General features: G+C 32.2%; 1 protein-coding gene across 1 annotated transcript; it reads left to right on the forward strand.

Annotated features, from left to right (window-relative positions):
* Positions 1 to 393: 393 nt before the first annotated feature.
* LOC129914501 (solute carrier family 35 member B1 homolog) lies at positions 394 to 19,253 on the forward strand. The gene is made up of 3 exons (XM_055993796.1): positions 394 to 781; positions 833 to 1,297; positions 18,785 to 19,253. Exons 1-3 carry the CDS (start codon positions 580 to 582, stop codon positions 19,111 to 19,113), a joined length of 996 nt encoding a protein of 331 aa, XP_055849771.1. The 5' UTR covers positions 394 to 579; the 3' UTR covers positions 19,114 to 19,253.
* Positions 19,254 to 20,252: the final 999 nt, after the last annotated feature.

A 20,252-nucleotide genomic window follows, 5' to 3' on the forward strand; every position in this document is an offset into this window, starting at 1 on the left:
ACTTCGGTTTTCTCAATCTAGTGTGCCCCCGCACACTACAGACTTTCTATTGGCCGATAGTTTAATCTAGTTGGGTGTGCGCACAGCAGCCGACTAAATAGTCGGCTAGGTATGAAATATTTTAGTTTGAAGGCAGTTGTGAAGCAAAACAAACTTTTTTTTCGCTCAAACAAACTTTTTGATCGGCCGATACTTAATCGTTGTAGTGTGCGGGGTCTCATGTTTTCTTAAAATCAACCACGACTTTTTTCTGTAAGTGGTAATCCTTTTTATTAAATGCCCACACAGCAGAAAGTTAGATGTCAAACACAGATGTCGCTGTTAATTCAACGAAAACATTGTTTATGGGATGTTTTTCGGATGGGACTTGTCAAAGTCAAACTAACAAAAACAATTTTTTTTATTACTGACGTGTACAGTGCCACAAAAGCCAAAGTTATTATTATTTTTTTTAAATATATTAAATAATAAATAAAATTATTCTTATTTTGCAATATTAAAAAATTATTAATCTACAAAAAGTCTGTATTTGCCCTCGACGTATCTCTAAGTTGAAAAAAACTCATAAACAAACACAAAATGATTAATGAGAAATATAAATTCATTTTCTATTCTGTTGGAATATTTTGTTGCTATTTCTATTACGGTATAATCCAGGAGAAAATTACGAGAGGTCAATATGGTAACACGAAAAATGAAGATGGAACAACAGGCGAAAGATTCACCTGCGCTCTGGCCATGGTGTGTGTGCAGTGCTTCTGCAATGCTATTTTTGCAAAAGGTAGCCTTCATCTTTATGTAATAACATTATTGTTTACAACTCCCATCATAGGAATGCTTCTGGCTAAACCGCAGAAAGATGACACCACACCCACAAGCTACTATGCAGTCTGCTCACTCACCTATCTCTTGGCTATGGTTAGTTCGAATATGGCCTTGCGGTGGGTGCCATATCCTACTCAAGTGGTTGGTAAATCTGCAAAACCTATTCCAGTGATGATTTTAGGAGTGTTGATTGGGAGGAAGTCATATTCCTGGACGCGATACGGATGTGTGATGACAATAGTGGCAGGAGTAGTGCTCTTTATGTACAAGGAAGGAAAAGTAAATTCAAATCTCGCCCAAGAAAAAACGGGTTTAGGAGAATTACTTCTATTGCTAAGCCTATCCATGGATGGATTTACGGGAGCAGTTCAAGAACGCATGCGGTCTTCAAGTGCACCCACTGGGCAACAAATGATGCTGTCAATGAATTTCTGGAGTTCTATGATGTTGGGATCAGCGATGATTTTCACAGGTATGAATGAAGAAAGTAAGAACAGAACATTTTCTTTACGAACCCCAAAGCGCATAAGCCTGATAAAATGATACTCATTTGAATATGTACTGAAGCATTTTGCCCGGTTTAAAGTCATTTTTCTTGTTTATATTGCTATTTATTCTGCTCAAATTTAAATTAAATTTTCGTTTAAAATTCTTAAACGTCGGTGATGAAAAATACTTTAAGCTCATGTGTTAAAAATTGATTCAAATTATTGAAAAAACTTCCGAAAAAAAAATTGTTCGAAGTCGTACCGTACCGATAAATTGAAAAACTAATGACGGCAGTCCGAAATAGGAAAAACAGTCAACAGCGCACTTGTATGTTTAAGATTTCAACTTGCACAGTGTAATTAATAATTATGTTATGTTACAATATATATCGCACATGTAGTACAAAAGTGTCACAACTCAAAAATCTTCATTTTTCAATAGAGGCGATAAACCAATTTACCGAGAATAGAATGAGTATATTTATTAATTAGTTAATTTTTAGAAGAGGAAATATACTTTTAATCAAATTCAGACAACCAGCATCATTTAAATTATCTTAAACCTTGGAAATTCACGTTTTTAGAGTTGTGACAATTTTGGTGATCTTTGTACACAAAAAATAATGTATTATTTTGAGTTCAGCCACTTTAGACAAATTTTTTTTGAGTTGTGACAGTTATGTTGTACTTGATTCTAAATAATTATCAAGTTTTTTCACCGCTTTCATATTTTGTTAAGAAAAAATTATTGAATATTATTTCAATACAATGTCGTTTATTCATCACACCTCTTTTGGAGCCTTTCCTTATCTTAAACTGAAAACTTTAACTTTATTTGGAATATGAAATTATTCAGAAATTCTCTTTGGTATCTTGAGGTACTCATGTATCTCATTATAAACCCCGTCGTAAAAAAAAAACATAGGTTTAATAAAACTTTAAGACCGAAGCACAAAATCACATTATATAAGAGATTTCGGTGAGATGAATCACAACAGGGATTTGAGATACTAACGTTAGGAAACCAACATTTTTTTTGAGACTAGCTTAATAACCTATAAGTCGTTGAAATATTTTATTCACCTAACTCATGTTAAAATATTGTTTAGAACACAACGAACTTTTTTTTTTTTGACGGGAGGAAATCTTCAAAAGACACTTGGCAGTATTCGACACCATGTAGTGTGGGACTCTTAACCACTAAAACCACCTCTTTATCAGGACCAATCTTGAGAGGTCGACATCAGATTTTTCTTTCTTAACTTTGTAAAATCACTTTGGGGAAGTTTAAACTTTTAATACTTTCCCATGTTTTTTTTAGACCATAAGCTCATGAGGCTTGGTTCTTCTTAATCTCCGAACATGGTTTCTTGTATTCAAGGCGGACACCATTTCAGAATTGGTATGACTTTGCAGTCTCTGATTATGCGATACAGCGTATTTTTTAACAACTTCTGTAACCGTTTCTATTTGTAAGAACACAACGAACGAAAAAATTTAATTTTGGATTTTTAGGCGAAGTGCTAAAAAATTTCAGACTTTTTTGAAGTCAGCATGTTTTTTGTAGCTAAAAGTTTATTCGTCTAAAGTGTCATAACTCGAAAAACATCAAAAAATGTATGAAAATAGGATTTGTTTTGAGTTGAAGTGTTTGTAAAATATCTGCCCTAGCTAGCTTAAGGTTTGATAAAAAATTGGAAGCATTTGGGATTTGATTGAGCTTTAAAAAGCAATATTTTTAAATAAACAACAAAACTGTATTAACTCTAAATTACAACTTTTCATTTATCTAAAGTGTTGTAACTTAAAATAATACAAAGGGGATACGGTTACCTCAATCAACTAAACTGTCACAATTAAAAATGAAACAAATGCTTTGCCCCAGAAAGTTCAGCAAAAGTGTTTCAATTCAAAATGCAACACTCGATTTTCTTGAAAATGGTACAACTAAAATGACACAATTCAAATTAAGACACTTTTAATACTTATGAAACAACTTTTTCCAACAAGAATCACGTCACAACTAAAAATATGTCATTTTTGTCAAAGGACTTTTTATTTCAAATGAAACATCTAAAACGACATTTTACCTTCTGGAATAAAAACTATTCAAATTATATCAATGGCAACTAGATAGATTTGTCCGGGAAAATTTCAAATATTTTCTTTTGTCAAAAACTCAAAAAATGTGTTTTTTGAGTTGTGACACTTTTGTACTACATGTGCGATATAATACCTACATAATCATGTTTTAAATTAAAAAAAATCTTAGCAAATAACACTTTTATATTTTGTATATGCAGTGGTTAAAGACAATCTTATAGCATCTCAGAAAATGGTAACTCGTTCACCTTCCTCGAATCTTTAACAACCCAGCCGGGATGTACAAAAAATGAAAAAAAAATGTATCGTGATTTTTTTTTTTCATAAAACGGTAAGGAGGTCACTGGGAGCTTAAAACCCGTATTTCCGGAAAATCGAGATTGAGCCAAAGCCGCCATTTTGGATTTAAGGAAAAACAAGTTAACTTGGTCATTTTGGATTTTTGACAAAAAAAATTTATTTTCTACAACTTTTTCGAGTTAATTGGAAAATACTATTCCCTTACTGAGCTTAAACTTTATACCCTCTTTTAGTATGGATTTTAAGATCAACGCAATATGGGAGTGTTTTTATATGAAGGGTCCAGCACAATTCCATTCCAACCCATTTCGAGAAAAACGCAAAATTTTGTTCTCCATACAATTTAGTACTAAAAGCACACAATTTATTTATTTTTTCAGCAAGGCTTAAATTTGTTTTATAAAAGTAAAGATGCCATCAGATAGTGCTCAGTAAATACTACAAGACCTCATAATTAGTTTATTTTTGACAAAAAGTGGACTTGTGCCGTTTTTTCCCTGGACCCTTTATATGTTTTTGAGGATGAGAAATCTAACTGCATTGTTAGTTTTTGCAAATTCCTAGCACTACCTTAAAATCGGTGGGTATTATGTTACAGAAAGTAAAGTTAAAAAAAGTATGTTTACATGATTGCAAGATCCTCCAATATTATCCGATTTTTTCCAACAAATTTTTACAAATATTCTTTCAACTCGTCTAAACACACAATATTTCTTATTTTCAAATAATTGGTCGATTGTTGACTAATTGGTCATTAGATGATGTTCTTATTAAAAACATTGTCCAATTTTAAATTGGAAGATAATTCTGTATTCGTTATTGAGAAATAAATTAAAAAGGAGTTTTATTTTTATTTTTTTTAAGACCTTCCAATCTTGTATACTTAGCTTAAGTAAATTTTATAACTGATGTTTTACAAAATAATACAGTTTTTGAATTTTTCGAATCGGTCCATTATTGCCTGAAAATTGTTTATAACTTTCTCTCTGTTTATGCCTTTTTCTAAAATTTCTGAAACTTAAAAAAAATTAACATCACAGTTACATTTCTCATCCTCAAAAACGTATAAAAACACTCCCATATTGCTTTGATCTAAAAACCTATATTCAAAGTGAAAATATTTTAATACTAGATGAATGTTTTAGTCCTGGTCCAGATGGTATACCATCATTTATGTTGAAAAAATGTGTGTCTTATATTTCTTATCCATTGTTTATTCTTTTCAACGAGTCTTTAAAATGTTGTAAATTCCCAAGTATTTGGAAATATTCTTATCTAGTGCCAGTTCATAAAAAAGGCCCTATGAACTTAATGAAAAAGGGAAACCTACACTATCTCAAAAAAAAAAATCTCAATCGGATAAAATCTCCAGAAAATTTTTGACCCCATGGACAAAATCTCCATGGGGAAAGGGATCCAATGGACAAAATCTCCAATAAATAATTTTTTCTCCCATTTTCTCCAAATCCCCAAAAATCTCCAAATAGCAAAAACAAAAACGTAATAGAATGATAAAAAAACACTGTAAGGCAAAGTAAAATCGGGTCTAAATACGACAATTTTAAAATCATAAAGGTTCCTCTTTTAAAACGGAACACAAAAAATAAATTATGTAAACAACCGTCACATGAACCTTCGTTGTTGGAACTACCATTCGTGTGCCTTAACAATGATTCTAAAATACTGGAAGGATACAGCAAGTTGAACTAAGCATAATCTTTTGAGGCAAGTTATCACAGCTTACAATTAAATATGAGTAAAAATAGGTCTTTCCAAAATGAAGATGCGCAAGTTGTGTATCAAGCAATCAAATCGCGCGCGCGATTTGATTGCTTGATACACAAATTGCGCATCTGAAATTTTGGGATTTTCGCTCGGAGATTTTTTTTTTTGGAGATTTTTTCCTGGAGATTTTGTCTATACCCAGGTCTGTCTTGGGGATTTTGGCTTTGGGGATTTTCTCTTTGGGATTATGGGTTTTGGTCATTCATCACCAACCCAATGAAAAATTATCGTCCTAGAGCGAAAATTTCAGCTATTCCTAAACTGTTCGAGTCTCTTGTCTGTGAAATAATTTCTTTTGATTGTTCATCTGTTATATGTGAAAATCAACATGGTTTCATGAAGAAAAAATCTACGGTCACCAATCTATTGCAGTTGTCTACTTTTTGTTTTGATTCATTCGAAAATCGTTCCCAAGTAGATTGCATCTTCACAGATTTTAGCAAAGCATTTGATAAATTAAGCCATAAAATACTTCTGAGTAAATTAAATAAAATTGGACTAAATGATCATTTTGTTATGTGGATTTCGTCTTACCTTAAAGATAGATATAAAAGTGTTATGTTTAGAAGAAGTTCAATTCAAAGTTAATTCTGGTGATCCCCGAGGGAGTCACCTTGTCCCTTTGCTGTTCATTTTATTTATAAATGATCTTCCATCTGTATTAACATTCAATGACATTAATCTATGCTGATGATGTTAAAATATTTATGAAAATTAATTCCATTACGGATTGTGAACAACTACAATATGATCTAAATACATTTTGGGAATGATGCAGCAACAATCGTTTGATTTAAAATATAGACAAGTGTAAGACAATTAGTTTTACACGCAAACGTAATTTAATTAATTATCGTCGCCCTAGTATTGAAGTGCCGTATACGCCATTTTTACATTTTTGAAAAATCGCATTTAAATGTTCGGAAGATAATTGCGAAGGAACTAACAGCTGGTATTTTTTGATATTTTAGTATGATATATAATTAAAATGTGTCTTTTATATACATGCTATTGGACATCTGCAATTCGTTTAGTTTTCAAAATATTTAAATTTTTGTCCAAAATGAGTTTGCCGTATACGCCATGAAAATCAGAAGTTTCTTTTATTCATATACACGTACGTCAAAAAAAAACATAACGTACGTCAAAACAATTCTCAAAATTTTCTTGGATTGCATGAAAAATTTGACGTAAATGCCAAAATTTCTTGTTTTTGTTTATCTCGGCAACGAAAAAATATAGAAAAAAACGGATAGCAGATTTGAAAAGAGCAACTTCGAAAACATACGACTGCATACCTAGTTCAAAAAATGCAATTTGGCGTATACGGCACTCCAATACTAGGGCGACGTTATGACTACAGTTTAAATTTGACGCGTTTACATCGTGAATCTAGTTTTTCTGATCTCGGAATCGTATTAGACTCAAAATTAACATTTACTGACCATTTTAATTATATTATAAAGAAATCTAATAAAATACTGGGTTTTGTGAAAAGATTTTCCCGTGATTTCCGTGATCCCTATGTAATTAAAATCCTTTATGTTTCTCTTGTCAGACCAATTCTCGAATACGTTTGCGTTGTATGGGCCCCATACTACTCTATACACATAAATAGAATTGAAAGTATACAGCGTAATTTTTAAGATTTTCTCTTCGTTTTTTGCCATGGACTGATAGGGTTATTTTGCCTCCATTCCATACACTTCAAGACTTCAATTATTAAACTTTCCATCTCTTTCTGGTCACAGAGAGTACTTGCAGTTCTGCTTCATACTTCATAACAGGTGTTATAAATGGATCTATTTCATGTCCATCAGTTCTCGATCGAATATATTCAATGTGAGTCAGACTAACTTAAGAAGGAATTTACCACTTCGAACTATTTTCAGCAGATCAAACTACGGCGCTAATAGTCCTCTTAATCAGTTAATAAAAAATTTTTTACTGTATTTTTTTTGTAATTGTCTATAATTTTCTTCACAAAAAAAAAATAAAACAGCCACCAAAGATTTGCGAACAAAAATTACAAAAAAGCACCTTATTGTTTCACACCAAGAATTTGACAAGTAGTCTATGAAGAGAAATGTAGAAGTATTGGTAATCAATGCGTCACTTCTTGAAAATTTTGGGAGTGAAGAATTCACTCCAAAAATTCACTCCTTTTTCAATTTTGGAATTTGAAATCACTCCTTTTGGGAGTGATTATAAAGCAAGGAGTGACACTTGAATTTTGCAAAACGACATGAGTTCGAGCTACCAGGGAAATAAGTGTCTAGTAGCCAGTTTATTGATTCCTCATAGGAGCTAGTCCAATCGCCATTTGAGTCTTTTAGGGAGCTCGGCATGGTTGGATCAGTTGAAAGGATTTTCCTAAGAAGAAGAAGAAAACGTAAACAAGAATTTGTTTTTGTTTTATGGACTTTATGAAGTAAATTCAATTTGATGTTTTGTTTTTGACCTTTAGTCCAAAATAATGCGTTTCGCCAGGCACAACAGTTAGGCTCATCAGTAAGATGCTGTTGTACCCTTCTTATACGCAAAATTTGTAGTTGATGATTACCAACATTTATATATTTTACAGTGAAAACTCACTGTAAACTATATTATTTTAGGGGAATTTGATTAAATTCATCAAATCAAATTGAATTTATTTCATAAAGTCCATAAAACAAAAACAAATTCTTGTTTACGTTTTCTTCTTCTTCTTAATATCAGCCAGACCACGGCAATATTCTTTTTAGGTGCACGAATTTAATCAAATTCCCCTAAAATAATATAGTTACAGTGAGTTTTCACTGTAAAATATATAAATGTTGGTAATCATCAACTACAAATTTTGCGTATAAGAAGGGTACAACAGCATCTTACTGATGAGCCCAACTGTTGTGCCTGGCGAAACGCATTATTTTGGACTAAAGTCTAGATGCTTCAGAGGAGTCTTCAATTTTACTACAGAAGTTCTTCCAGGAGGATCTTTTACTTTTCCGTATTTGTCTTTACGCTTGTAGAAAATAACGTTTGAGCAGAATAAATAGCAATATAAACAAGAAAAATTACTTTAAACCCGACAAAATAGTTAAAATTATGAAAAAAACTCCCAAAAAAAATTTTGTTCGCAGACGTACAGGTAAATCGAAAAACTAATCATGCCAATCGATTTCTCAGGTCCGAAATAGGGGGGAACAGTCAACAGCGCACTTGTTGACTGGAAATGCCTCTGAGGCATCTAGACTTAGGAAAATCCTTTCAACTGATCCAACCATGCCGAGCTCCCTAAAAGACTCAAATGGCGATTGGACTAGCTCAGAGGAGTCTTCAATTTTACTACAGAAGTTCTTCCAGGAGGATCTTTTACTTTTCCGTAGTTGTTTCTTGTAACTTTTTAGAGAAACTTTATACAGGTCCCAGTCTAATGGGTTCCTTAGTTTGTTTAGCCCTATTGAAAGCCTTTCTACAGTCTTTCCTGAGCGGTTCCAGCTCTTTGTTCCACCAGTGTGGTTTTTTCTTTTCTCTTATTATGGTAAGGGGACAAGAGTTAGCTATGGAGTTGTTTAGAGCTTTAGTGAGATCGTTGACTTCTAAGTCAAGATCATCAGTATTAGAAGGGAAGAAATTGTCCTGATTATTATAGCAGGTATTGAAAGTTTTCCTATATTTCACCCAATCGGTTTTCTTGTAGTTACGAAAACTAAATTGAATATACCTATGATCTGAGTGATCATTAGATACAGTTCAATTCCTTATCTTGTGGTGAATTGTTTGAGATATAATAATACCTCTTGTCGGTTCTTTGTGACAAAGGTAGGTTCATTACCAATATTACAAATAAGGAGACTAGTACTTGGAATAAAATCAAAAAGTTTCTCACCTCTTTCATTTACGTCAGTACTCCCCCACACTGTGTGATGAGCATTAGCATCACTACCAATTAGGAGATCTAATTTTTGGCTCGCTGCTGCTGCGATCATTCGCCCAAGTGTCTCCCCCGGAGCCGAGCTGGAGTTCTTGTTCAGAACTGCAGCTCCACCAAGGGAAGGAGCAACTGAATTCGAGGAGGACTTATCGTGGCCAGCGGTTTAAGTATCACTATTCCTCCCCGTCTCACTTTTGTTTCGGACATTAGGGGTAGAGGCAGAGTTGTTATTGGCAGCCTTGCTTCCCCCCCTGTGGACATTTATACTATCCGGTTTGGGTGCTTCGTCACCTTGGCCTATGGTATCACAGACCGGTGGCAGCAGAGACACCGTCCCCGAAAGAGTTTTTATAATTTCCGTTTTTCCTTCCGGGAGAGACGTTCCGTCACCTTGGTTGGCGGTTTGGTCGCTCTTCACTCACTCGTCGCAAACCGGTGGCAGCAGAGGCGCCATCCCCGGAAGTTTGTTTCCTTCCAGGAGAGACATTCCGTCACCTAGGTTTGCGGTTTGGTTGTTATCCACTCCCTCATCGCGAACCGGTGGCAGCAGAGGCGCCGTTCCCGGAAGATTGTTTTTACTCCTAGCATTAGGATTTGACCCCGTCCTGCTAGTAGTAGACGTTGGCAAGGCTGTCGCTTCACTCGCTTGCGTAGGCTTTTCAGCTAACTTAGAGCAAGTGGCCGGCAAGCCTTGCTTCCCGCTATGTTTTTTTGGTTTGTTTGTTTTGTTTGTTTTTATTATAAGGTAGTGTTCATAGAAGGTCCCACGAGTAGAAACGGAAGAAAAAGGTCAGCCCCGTCAGAGCCGTGTACCGGGGTAAGGCTAGTCTATTTCGGACCTTGCCAGGCATCCCAGTCTTGACTGGTTTACCCCCCAGTCTTGCATTCCTCGGCACGGTTTCAAAAATCTCACACCACCTTTGAAATTAGGGACCTCGAATCTATGGTAAAATTGGATTTCTGAGGATTGTACTATTAAGAAGTAAGAACCTGTCAGCGATCCAACCTAACCTTAGCTGACCCCACTTTGACATCGTACAAAGCATAAATTGTGGTTGTCATTGTCCGCCCGGCACCCACTTGGAGGGTTCGATCGAGGATTTTTGCCAGGCATATAAGAGTCTTAAAAATTTAAGATTTTTGAATTCCAAAAGCAAATACGGGTGACACTGAAAAAATAATTTAAGTTATATTTACCACATGAAATATTAAACTATCAGTTAGTGTAATTTTTTTTTAAATTTAATGTCACTAATAAATTTATCGTAGATTTTTTATTTTAACACCTAAATTTGAATGTCACTTTGACGACCATTTGCATAATATTGTATCTCGACGTTGCCAAGAAAAAATAAAGTGGAATCAGCGGCTAGGGGGGCAGAACCTTTAAGATGTGTCTGACAAAATCATGAAAAGCAAATAATCTCGTAGAATGATAATTTTATGGAAAAGAATTTCTGGTTCCCGAGAGATTAAGAGCGGAATTCGTAGTCGTTACTCAAGTTAAGATTTTTCTCAACTCCAGTAAGTTGAGAAATATTTCAAGCAGTCGCTCAAGGGAATTGAAAAAGGGCTGTCACTTGAGTAGAGAAAAATCTTGTCTTGAGGAAATTTTTTTCTCAAACTCGAAAATTTGACTGATTTGAATTAACTGTCATAAAAAATAAACATTTTTTTTTAATAATTCAACTTTGGTTTGATTTGTCGCGATTAAACAATTTTTAGAATTATATAAACTCAAACAAATATTCGCGATTCATTTATTTTATTATAAAATAAGTACAAATTTCAATTGGTAAATACAAAAAACAGACTCTCGCAATGACACTTGCGTTTTAATGTCAATTGACTGAAAAAAAAACTTAAGCGTTTCCTCAAGTAAAAAAGCCTCCTCAGAGGTTCACTTGAGAAAAATTTCGACTCCAGTGAAGACTATGAATAAGGATAAGCTTGAGCGAGTGCTTAAGATATTTCTCAACTTGAGTGACGACTATGAATTCCGCTCTAATTATACTGTGCAAGTTTTTACAAAAAATTTTTTGAGACAAGTGCGCTGTTGACTGTTCCCCCCTATTTCAGACCTGATAAATCGATTAGCATCATTAGTTTTTCGATTCGACGTCTGCGAACAAAAATTTTTTTGGGAGTTTTTTTCAATAATTTTAACTATTTTGTCGGGTTTAAAGTAATTTTTCATGTTTATATTGCTATTTATTCTGCTCAAACGTTATTTTCTACAAGCGTAAAGACAAATAAACAATTTTATGCAATTTATTTAATAATTAAGCAAGTTTTTGTTGAAAAAATTCAAGAATCACTGCCTTTGTATCACAACTTTTTGTATGGAAAGAAAACACTACCTACAAAGCATCACGTTTGCACCAGAAATATTTTTGGTGCACATTTTTGATGCGTTATTTATATGAAAACTTGAACGCTTTACCTAACAAGTTCTTAACAATTCAGCCGCAGAATACCGCAGTTGCGCGAATTTTCTGCACATAGAAAATTTTAATATATTTGCATAATTAGTATTAAAAAATTATAATCTCAATTTTTTCTCCCGTAATCAAATAATTTTGTATATTGGGCATTTACAAAATTTAAAAAAAAATTTTTTTTCAAAAAAAAAAAAAAAAAAAAATTACGAAAACAATTTTTTTTGCCGTTTTGTTTTTTAAACTAAAAATAATTTTTTTTTCAATTTTTTTTTTTTTTTAAATTACGAAAACAATTTTTTTTTTTTTAATGTATTTAGTAAAAAAATTTTTTTTTTCTAAAAATTTGTTTTTTTGTAGAAAAAACAACTGATTTTTGTAATTTGCGTGTTATAAAATAAAAAAAAATAAAAAAATAATTTTGGTTGCTTAGATTGTTGAAATACCTCTATGTGCGTCGGTAATGAAAAATTCTTTAAAATCTATGTGTTAAAGGTGTTGCCGTTTTGTTTTTTAAACTAAAAATAATTTTTTTTTTCAAATTTTTTTTTTTTTAATTTCATAAATAAAATGATGTATAAAGATTATTAAGATTATTTACAGAAAAAAATTATATGGGAGTGAAAAAATTTAAAAAATTAAAACGTTTTGGCGGTAGAAGCAATTTTCTCACAAATCGGCCTCAAATGTAAAAACAAAATGTATTGCAACACAACGGCAACACAGATATTATTAACATGTACATTTTTGCAAAGCCAGTAGTTTATTCATGTCCGAAAATTAAAATTAATACCAATATTAACAAGAAAATGAGTTTTAACCGGACAAAAAACTTAAAATTATTGAAAAAAACTTGCGGACAAAATTTTGTTCGAAGTCGTAACGATAATTCGAAAAACAAATGATGCCAATCGATCAGGTCCGAAATAGGGGGAAACAGAAACAGCGCTCTTGTCTTAGATTTCGACTTGAACAGTGTTATGTTTAATTATAAAAAAATAGTTAAAATTAGTTTAGAACACAAAATTATTTACCACTCAAATGCAAAAACAAAACATCTGCAAAATTTGGTGCACATGCACAATACTATATTCTCATAATTTCGCGGAAAGAATTCCATAAGTGGATGGTGCCCACAAAAAACTGTCGCTCGGAAGAAAAAAAGACCCAATGAACGCGAAGAAATAGAAAAACTAATTTTTTCATAAAGGTTCTTTGGTTACCATAATCATAATGTAACAATTTCAAGCTACAAAATTAAATAAACGTTTCCAAATTTCAACCAATAGTACAATCAAATCAATGTTAACGAACGTTTTGTTTTTTGTTTTTGTTTTAATTTACAAAATGTCATTTGAAAAAAATTATAAATTGAAAAATAACAAATTTTCTTCGTGTTTCTTCACGGAAAATGGTCAATAATTGTTAAAAAATTAGTGGTGTGCGTGGTTTTTCGGTTTTTGTGCGTTTTTCTTGGATAATTTAAAACAATTAAGAATTACGGTAGCTGACATTGGTCGCAAAATTGTCATGTTTTGACAATTTGGCGACCAATGTCAGTTTGGAAGATATAACCTTTTTATATGCACTGTGAAGTCAAATAAGGTGAAAAAGGGGTAAACCTCGGAATGAATGGTAATGCTCGATACATACCTTCGTTTTGGCATTCTATAACTTACCTCATAAGTCTAGAAAAATCTCATGTCCGCAAAGCACGATTTTCAAGGTTAAAGCACGAAATGGAGATTTTCAAAATTAGAAATAATAGACAATGGTATTAAATACACATATAATACAAGATTTCAAGGTATTTTTTAATGCTGATTCCAAAAAAAATCTAAAATCAAGACAATCTGACGTCTCTTAAAAAAGTTATACTTGTTTTTCATCTATCAACCCATATTATTATAACAGTTGCAAACTTACAACCGAAAAACCCTTAAAAGTTATGGCAGAGGAACCAAATTTTGCATGAAGGTTTTCATATCCATTATAATTAAAAATCAAAACAATGCAATGAATTAAATCTATGAAAAAAATGTATTTTATGAGGAAATGTATTTTATGAGGAATCGTAAGAAACAAAAATCAATTATTGACAGAGGAAGCAAAATACTGTTGCAAAGTAGGGATTTTTCGAAATTTCACAAGAACTGCATATTTCAAACCGGAAGGATTTCTGATGAACAAGTTACCAATTTCTGAGAGATCTTAAGTTGGCCTATCAGCACATTTCGTTTGATCTATTCGTTTTTAGACACCCTGGGCCCTATTTTGTAAAACGATTATCGCTGAAACTACTTCGTTCTTGTTAAAATGCGATTAGGTATTACGATAATCGTTTTATTTCAACGATACTCGTTAATGCTTACGACTGTCATTTGCCTATCGTTTGACTTTCGTTCTCGTTTGGCTTGCTCAGAAAAAAAAAATTGCCAAACTTCGAAGCCAATTTACCTGTGTAATCATTAAGGAAAATGTGCAATAGCTATGAAATTTTTAAGGTGTTTATGTACTCATCCAATTATTGTAGAAAATTATAAAAAAAAGAAATGAATAAAATTCATTCATTCATGGTTGTAGTGAACGAAAACATAAAATGATAAAATTTAAAATACACTGAACAAAAAAAGCCAATATTTTACGAACTGGTTGCGATAGAACTTTTTCTATCTGTTTTTAAAACAGTCATAAGTGTAGCTATCAGCCGTTTTAGGGTTGTCCATTCTCTATCGGAAACCCTGTATTATATTCGGACCTATTCTAAACAAAAATTACCAGTCTTAGGAAAAAAAGTGTCATGACACTTTTTATACATAATAACCTGGTCTACAATTCTTGCATTGAAATGTTTTTGATAAGACTAACCGTTTTGCTGAAAATCGTTGACCCCAAGTAAAATTTTGTCCAGGTCTCGAATCGATGAGGACTTTTCGGTTGCCGTTGTTTTTTAATAATTTTTTTTTTACTTTATGTATTTTTTTTAGAAAATTGCCCTTCCCGCCTAACCGGGGAGAGATAGACACCACCTCCCATAGTAAAAAATTATTGCATTTAACCCCTCTATAAAAAACCGATATCAATTCTTGGTTGCTATTTTATCGTACTTTCCCCTCAAATGTTTCTTTTTTACTTGAGTAGAACTGAAAATGCGAAAAAAAATATAGGTTCAAATGGCCATACTTCGGTTAGCTTTCAATGAAAAAAAATAATAAGTACAGCATTTTGAAAGAAATCTAAATTCCTTTCTTTTATTAGAGCAATGTTAAAAAACTCAAAAAATCGAATTTTTGGATATTTTTTTAATGATTGTTTTGACTGTTTTGGTAAGGACATTTTTTTTATTAATTTTTGAAAAACATTATTTTTATAGGAAATTTAATTCTCTACAAAAAGTGTTTTAGGGCAATATCTCAAAATTTTGCTTCATTTACGAGATATATTGAAAAAACCAAAAAGGGGGCTTTTGCACCCCTATCTTCAGTTTCCATCCTCTCATTTAATAGCACTCCGCGGTTTTATGTTCTTTTATGACCCATTGAACGATTCCTGCAATAAAAACCCGTGAACGTCTTAGTTCCTTATTACCCTGTTTTTTTTCGAAATAATCAATAGCCTAATAAAAGTTAAAACATTTTAATAAACATTTAAATTTAAACTTTTTATGAGCACTTCCTAGTTAGAAGTCGACAAAAGAGAGACAAATGTATTATGTGAATTGAATTGATTGTATTATGTGAGAAAAAAAATTAAATAAAGTTGTATATAAATTGTTTAAAGTTATATTGACTAGTGAGCAGTAAACTGTTGAAAAGTGAATAAGTGAAACGAATAGCTTTTCGCTTGTTCACTCATTTGATTCTTGTTCTGTGAAAAAATAAAAACAAACATCAAAAATATTCATATAATTATATTTCTTTCGCTAAATTATTCATAATATTAAAGGACGAGGTTCGTTTTGTTTCAAATTTATCGAAAAAGTGAAAAGAATATTTGAAAGCGAAAATGAAAAAGTTTTTTATTCGATTCACGTTTTCACAGACCCAGGATTGGCCCCCAGTTGTACCAATGTAACAGAGCTCGCAATTTTCAGTATCATTACTTATGTCGTTTTCTTTCACTCAAATGAGAGTACTTAATTTGGTACTTTTGAAGGTTTTGTGTTCCTCCACTCCACAAAAGTGTAAAAAAAAAATTACTCCAGAGTAATTTTAGTACACCGGATTTACCCCACATTTTTAATCAGATTTACACCGATTTGCACACGAACTTGTACACACACTTATGAGTTTGACATTTTAAAATTTTGTTTGAAAAGAGAAAAATGCGAAAAATGTTTCTTTAAAATTCTTTTATTATTAACAAAAACAACCATTATGAATATATTTTCTATTATATTATATTCCGCTATATACAGGGTGTCCCAAAAGTTAACGTCGAAACGAAAACGGTAGATAGGGTAGGTGGTGACAGTTATCAGAAAAATAATAAAAAAAATCGCAGCCATATGTATATTTTGTGAGTTAAGGGCATTTGAATAAAAGTCGAAAAAATAGTCACCCTGTGAGGGTTTTTAATGTGCCGTGACTACAAATCTTAATTTTTCTCATTTTTTTCTTTTGTTACGGAACCTTGAATAACCCTGCTACCAAATGCATTCAAAAATTTTTAATCAGCTGCATCAGTTTTAAAGAAAATTTCACTTTTTTGCACAACTAAGTACTAAAATTTTGTACATGACTCTAATTCAATGAACCGTAGTGTAAAAAAAATACACTACGATGTTTCGGCAAGTTACTTTAAAAGTTGGTGTGTTCAATTCTCTTTTCAAAATGGCATTTGGTTATTCAAGGTTGCGTAGCAAAAGAAAAAAATGAGAAAACTTAAGATTTGTAGTCACGGCACATGAAAAACCGTCACAGGGTGACCATTTTTTCGACTTTTTTTCAAATGCCCATATCTCACAAAATATATGGCTGCGATTTTTTTTATTATTTTTCTGATAACTGTCACTACCCTATCTACCGTTTTCGATTCAGCGTTAACTTTTGGGACACCCTGTATATTATACGAGAAGCATTTCTATAACATAGAAAGTTTCATTTTAAATCGAGTTTGCACTTCAGCTCTTTTTGAGGTAAGTACTGAAAATTTAAATTGATGACAATATTTTTTTTTATTAGTAAAACTAAACAAGTTTAGCATCTGAGTTATGTGTAACAACACTACCTTTAATTTAATATATAAAAAGTGAAAATAACCCCCTCTGTTTGGAAGCTAGAGCTAATTTTCTGCGAAAAACAGTGAAAACCAGAGATTTTTGATACTTTGAGCGAGTGTCGGCACCATTTAGACTTATCCAATAGAGCTGAAATTTTGGCTATCTAAAAATCTGCAAAGGCGGAACATTTTATGGGGTTCCCCCGAAAAACATTCGACAAAAATTTTTTTCTATGGGAGTTGGTCACTCTAATGTATACTCTTATTAAATTGATTAAATTAAATTATTTTTCTAATGATTTTTTGTGCGCTGAGCTCGAATCCGAAGTCAAAAAAATTCTAACACATCACGTTTTCGAGATATTACCATGCAAAACATCACAAAAATAGTATTTTGGACGTTCAAAATTCAATATCTCAAAAACTTTTCACGTTAGAGCTATTCTAATGCTAGATTCAAATTAAGAAGGTCAAATTCCATTAGAAAAGTATAATTTAAATTCTATGGAAAGTTATTTCTCGCCAACATTACTGTCATTTACGGAAAAATCAATCTTAAAAATTGTTTTTCTGTTTTTTCAATTTTTCTCAATATATTTTAAAACAAAAGTATAGTTTTTCCACACAATCTTAAATAATAGGTTTTAATCTTAATAATTGCACTCGAAACTTTTCAAAAATGAAAAATTTTTTCGGTAACTTTTTGTTGAAAAATAGTTTATTTTTTAAAATTAAATTCGTCAAAAATCCAAAAATTAACTTTTGCTCAAAAATATAAAAATATATATAAAAAAATGGTTTGAGTAAAAGTTGTAGGCACTTTTACGATCTACAACTTTTGCTTTTAACTTTTTTCGTTAGGAGGTCTACTTTTGACAGAAATCGTAAAAAAACCACGATTTTTGACACCAACCCCACTTTTTCGCCCACCCACCCCCTTTCCCCCAATTTGTTTGTGGGCAATTTATTTTTCCCCTTTCATACACCATTTATCCTAAATTTTACCACCACCCTTATGCCGCTAATAATTTTTTTATTTTCAAAAATTATTGGCACTGGTCTAGTAAGGTAAAATCGAAATTGGTCTGTATTCAGGCTCACACAATCGAGAAATCGAGTACCCGCTGTTTTGAGTACTAGAACTACTTTAGCATCCTTCCTGTACTGTAGGGAAACAGGACGTCAGAATTATTGAGTTAAAAGCATGTTAAATCTGGAAGAATATGTGGGAGAATGATTTTAACAAAAAATATCATCAAGTCCAGCAGATTTAGATTTTATACTCAAGATTGCTTTAACGGTGCCGTGAAATAAGGCCGAATAATAACCGAACTATATATAACTGAAATAACGCCTTTTTTCACAATGACAATGACTTTCATAAAGTGAAAAAGCCGAATTTTGAAATTCGGCGTTATTTCGCTCGGCGTTATTTCACGTCACCATATTTATTTACATTAGTCCCGTTCCATTGGTGGTAGTGTACTCATGAGTAGATCTAGTACTACAATTAACACATGAATTTCTACTCGAGGGTATATGAAAGTGTAGTTCTGACTTCACAAGTTTTTTCATATCCCCTACATTTAATTCCTTATCGACTGAACTAATATTTGATTTGAACCGTGGTTTTTCCGTTTTTAAAATAAAGCTTTATAAATAAAATGTATTTCTCTTTAAATGACCATTTTAAATTTCTTTTTTTTTAGGAGAAGGGAAAGATTTCTTATTATTTACATCCCGCCATCCTCAGCTACTCACGCACTTAGCTACCCTCGCCTTCGCTGGTGCTCTCGGTCAGTTGTTTATTTTTCTAATGGTGGCTGGTTTTGGTCCATTGGCGTGTTCTGTTGTGACAACTACCAGAAAGTTTTTTACCGTTCTCTTTTCCGTAATATTTTTTGGAAATCTTCTTATTCCCAGGCAGTGGCTCGGAGCGATACTAGTGTTTGTTGGTCTATTTGCCGATATGGTATTTGGGAAGAAATCGACAGCTAAAAAGCCGGTTGCAGATGACAAAAAGAAGCTACTGTCGTAAGAATGACTATGGTAGAATAAACAAGATCAATGTTGGAATTCATGATTTTTCCCTTTTTTTGTACAAATTTAACTTATTTGATGTTTAACTTTTGTGAAAAGTTTGAAAAAAATAAATCATGTGTATTTTGTATCAAAATATTTATCTGTTATGTTATTTTTGTTTATACTCTGGTGGATTAAATAAATGGTAGGTACGTTAATAAAATACAAAAATTTTAAGGGAAATTTAAAATTAACAATGAAATAGTTTTAAGAAAAATCTAGTTCTACCTCTACCTACTTGTTTTCAATAGGAAATTTATATTTTCGCCTTAAATAACTGTTTTCATTAAATTGTTTACTTTCAAATGAAAATGGGCATTTTGGACGTTCGGCGGCCATTAATGAAACGTAGGAAAAACTTATACTATGCATTGTACAGTAGGTGGCCACATGATTATGACCGATGAAATTTTTCACAAATTTTTTACGCTAAAAACTAATTTTGTTTTATTTTTTCTGTACATTAATTATTATTACGGCTTTCTACTATAACTCTAGAGTGTCAAGTACTTCCTAAGTAAGAAAAATTAAAGAATAAACATGCTTGGCAATTTTCCAGGGATGAATTCCACAAATAACGCTCTTTGGGGGTTTTTAGCGAAATGCTGCAGAAAACATCATACCAACTGGTGGAAAAGCTTAGAGGTGAGTGGCTGAATCATTACAAGCACGGAACAACAGCTCATTCAGGTTAACCCCTTGTAGCCCCATGTGACATATCTGTTACAAACCAACAAAGATCCCACAAAAGTTGCAAAAACTATATTTTTCTTCTTTTGAAGCTTATAACATATATTTTAGATATTGCTTTATCGAAATAGAATAGAAATAAATGACATATGACACCAATAGTTTTTAATTGGCAGTTAAAGTTGAAAGTTCGGCTTTTATCGAAAACAAGCAAATTTGTGTAAAAACGACGAAATTCAGAAAAAATATTTTTCCTGCATAAACTAACGGGGTTTTATTTTTGGATTTTAGCAATGCGCCTAAAAATAAATATTAGATAGTTTTTTGCTTAAATTTTTGCATTTATCTACAAAAATAAATTATTTAAACTTATTTTTTTACTTCTTAAATCTCGAAATAACTAAG

This window comes from Episyrphus balteatus, chromosome 3, assembly GCF_945859705.1.
Source record: "Episyrphus balteatus chromosome 3, idEpiBalt1.1, whole genome shotgun sequence".
NCBI classification, from domain to species: Eukaryota; Metazoa; Arthropoda; class Insecta; order Diptera; family Syrphidae; genus Episyrphus; species Episyrphus balteatus.

Bases quoted from the DNA above. Each gene is read 5' to 3' on its own strand.
- LOC129914501 (XM_055993796.1), top strand. From the start codon at position 580: ATGATTAATGAGAAATATAAATTCATTTTCTATTCTGTTGGAATATTT. The intron at 782-832 runs GTAGCCTTCATC...CTCCCATCATAG, and splicing joins CAATGCTATTTTTGCAAAAG to GAATGCTTCTGGCTAAACCG. The intron at 1,298-18,784 runs GTATGAATGAAG...CTTTTTTTTTAG, and splicing joins ATCAGCGATGATTTTCACAG to GAGAAGGGAAAGATTTCTTA.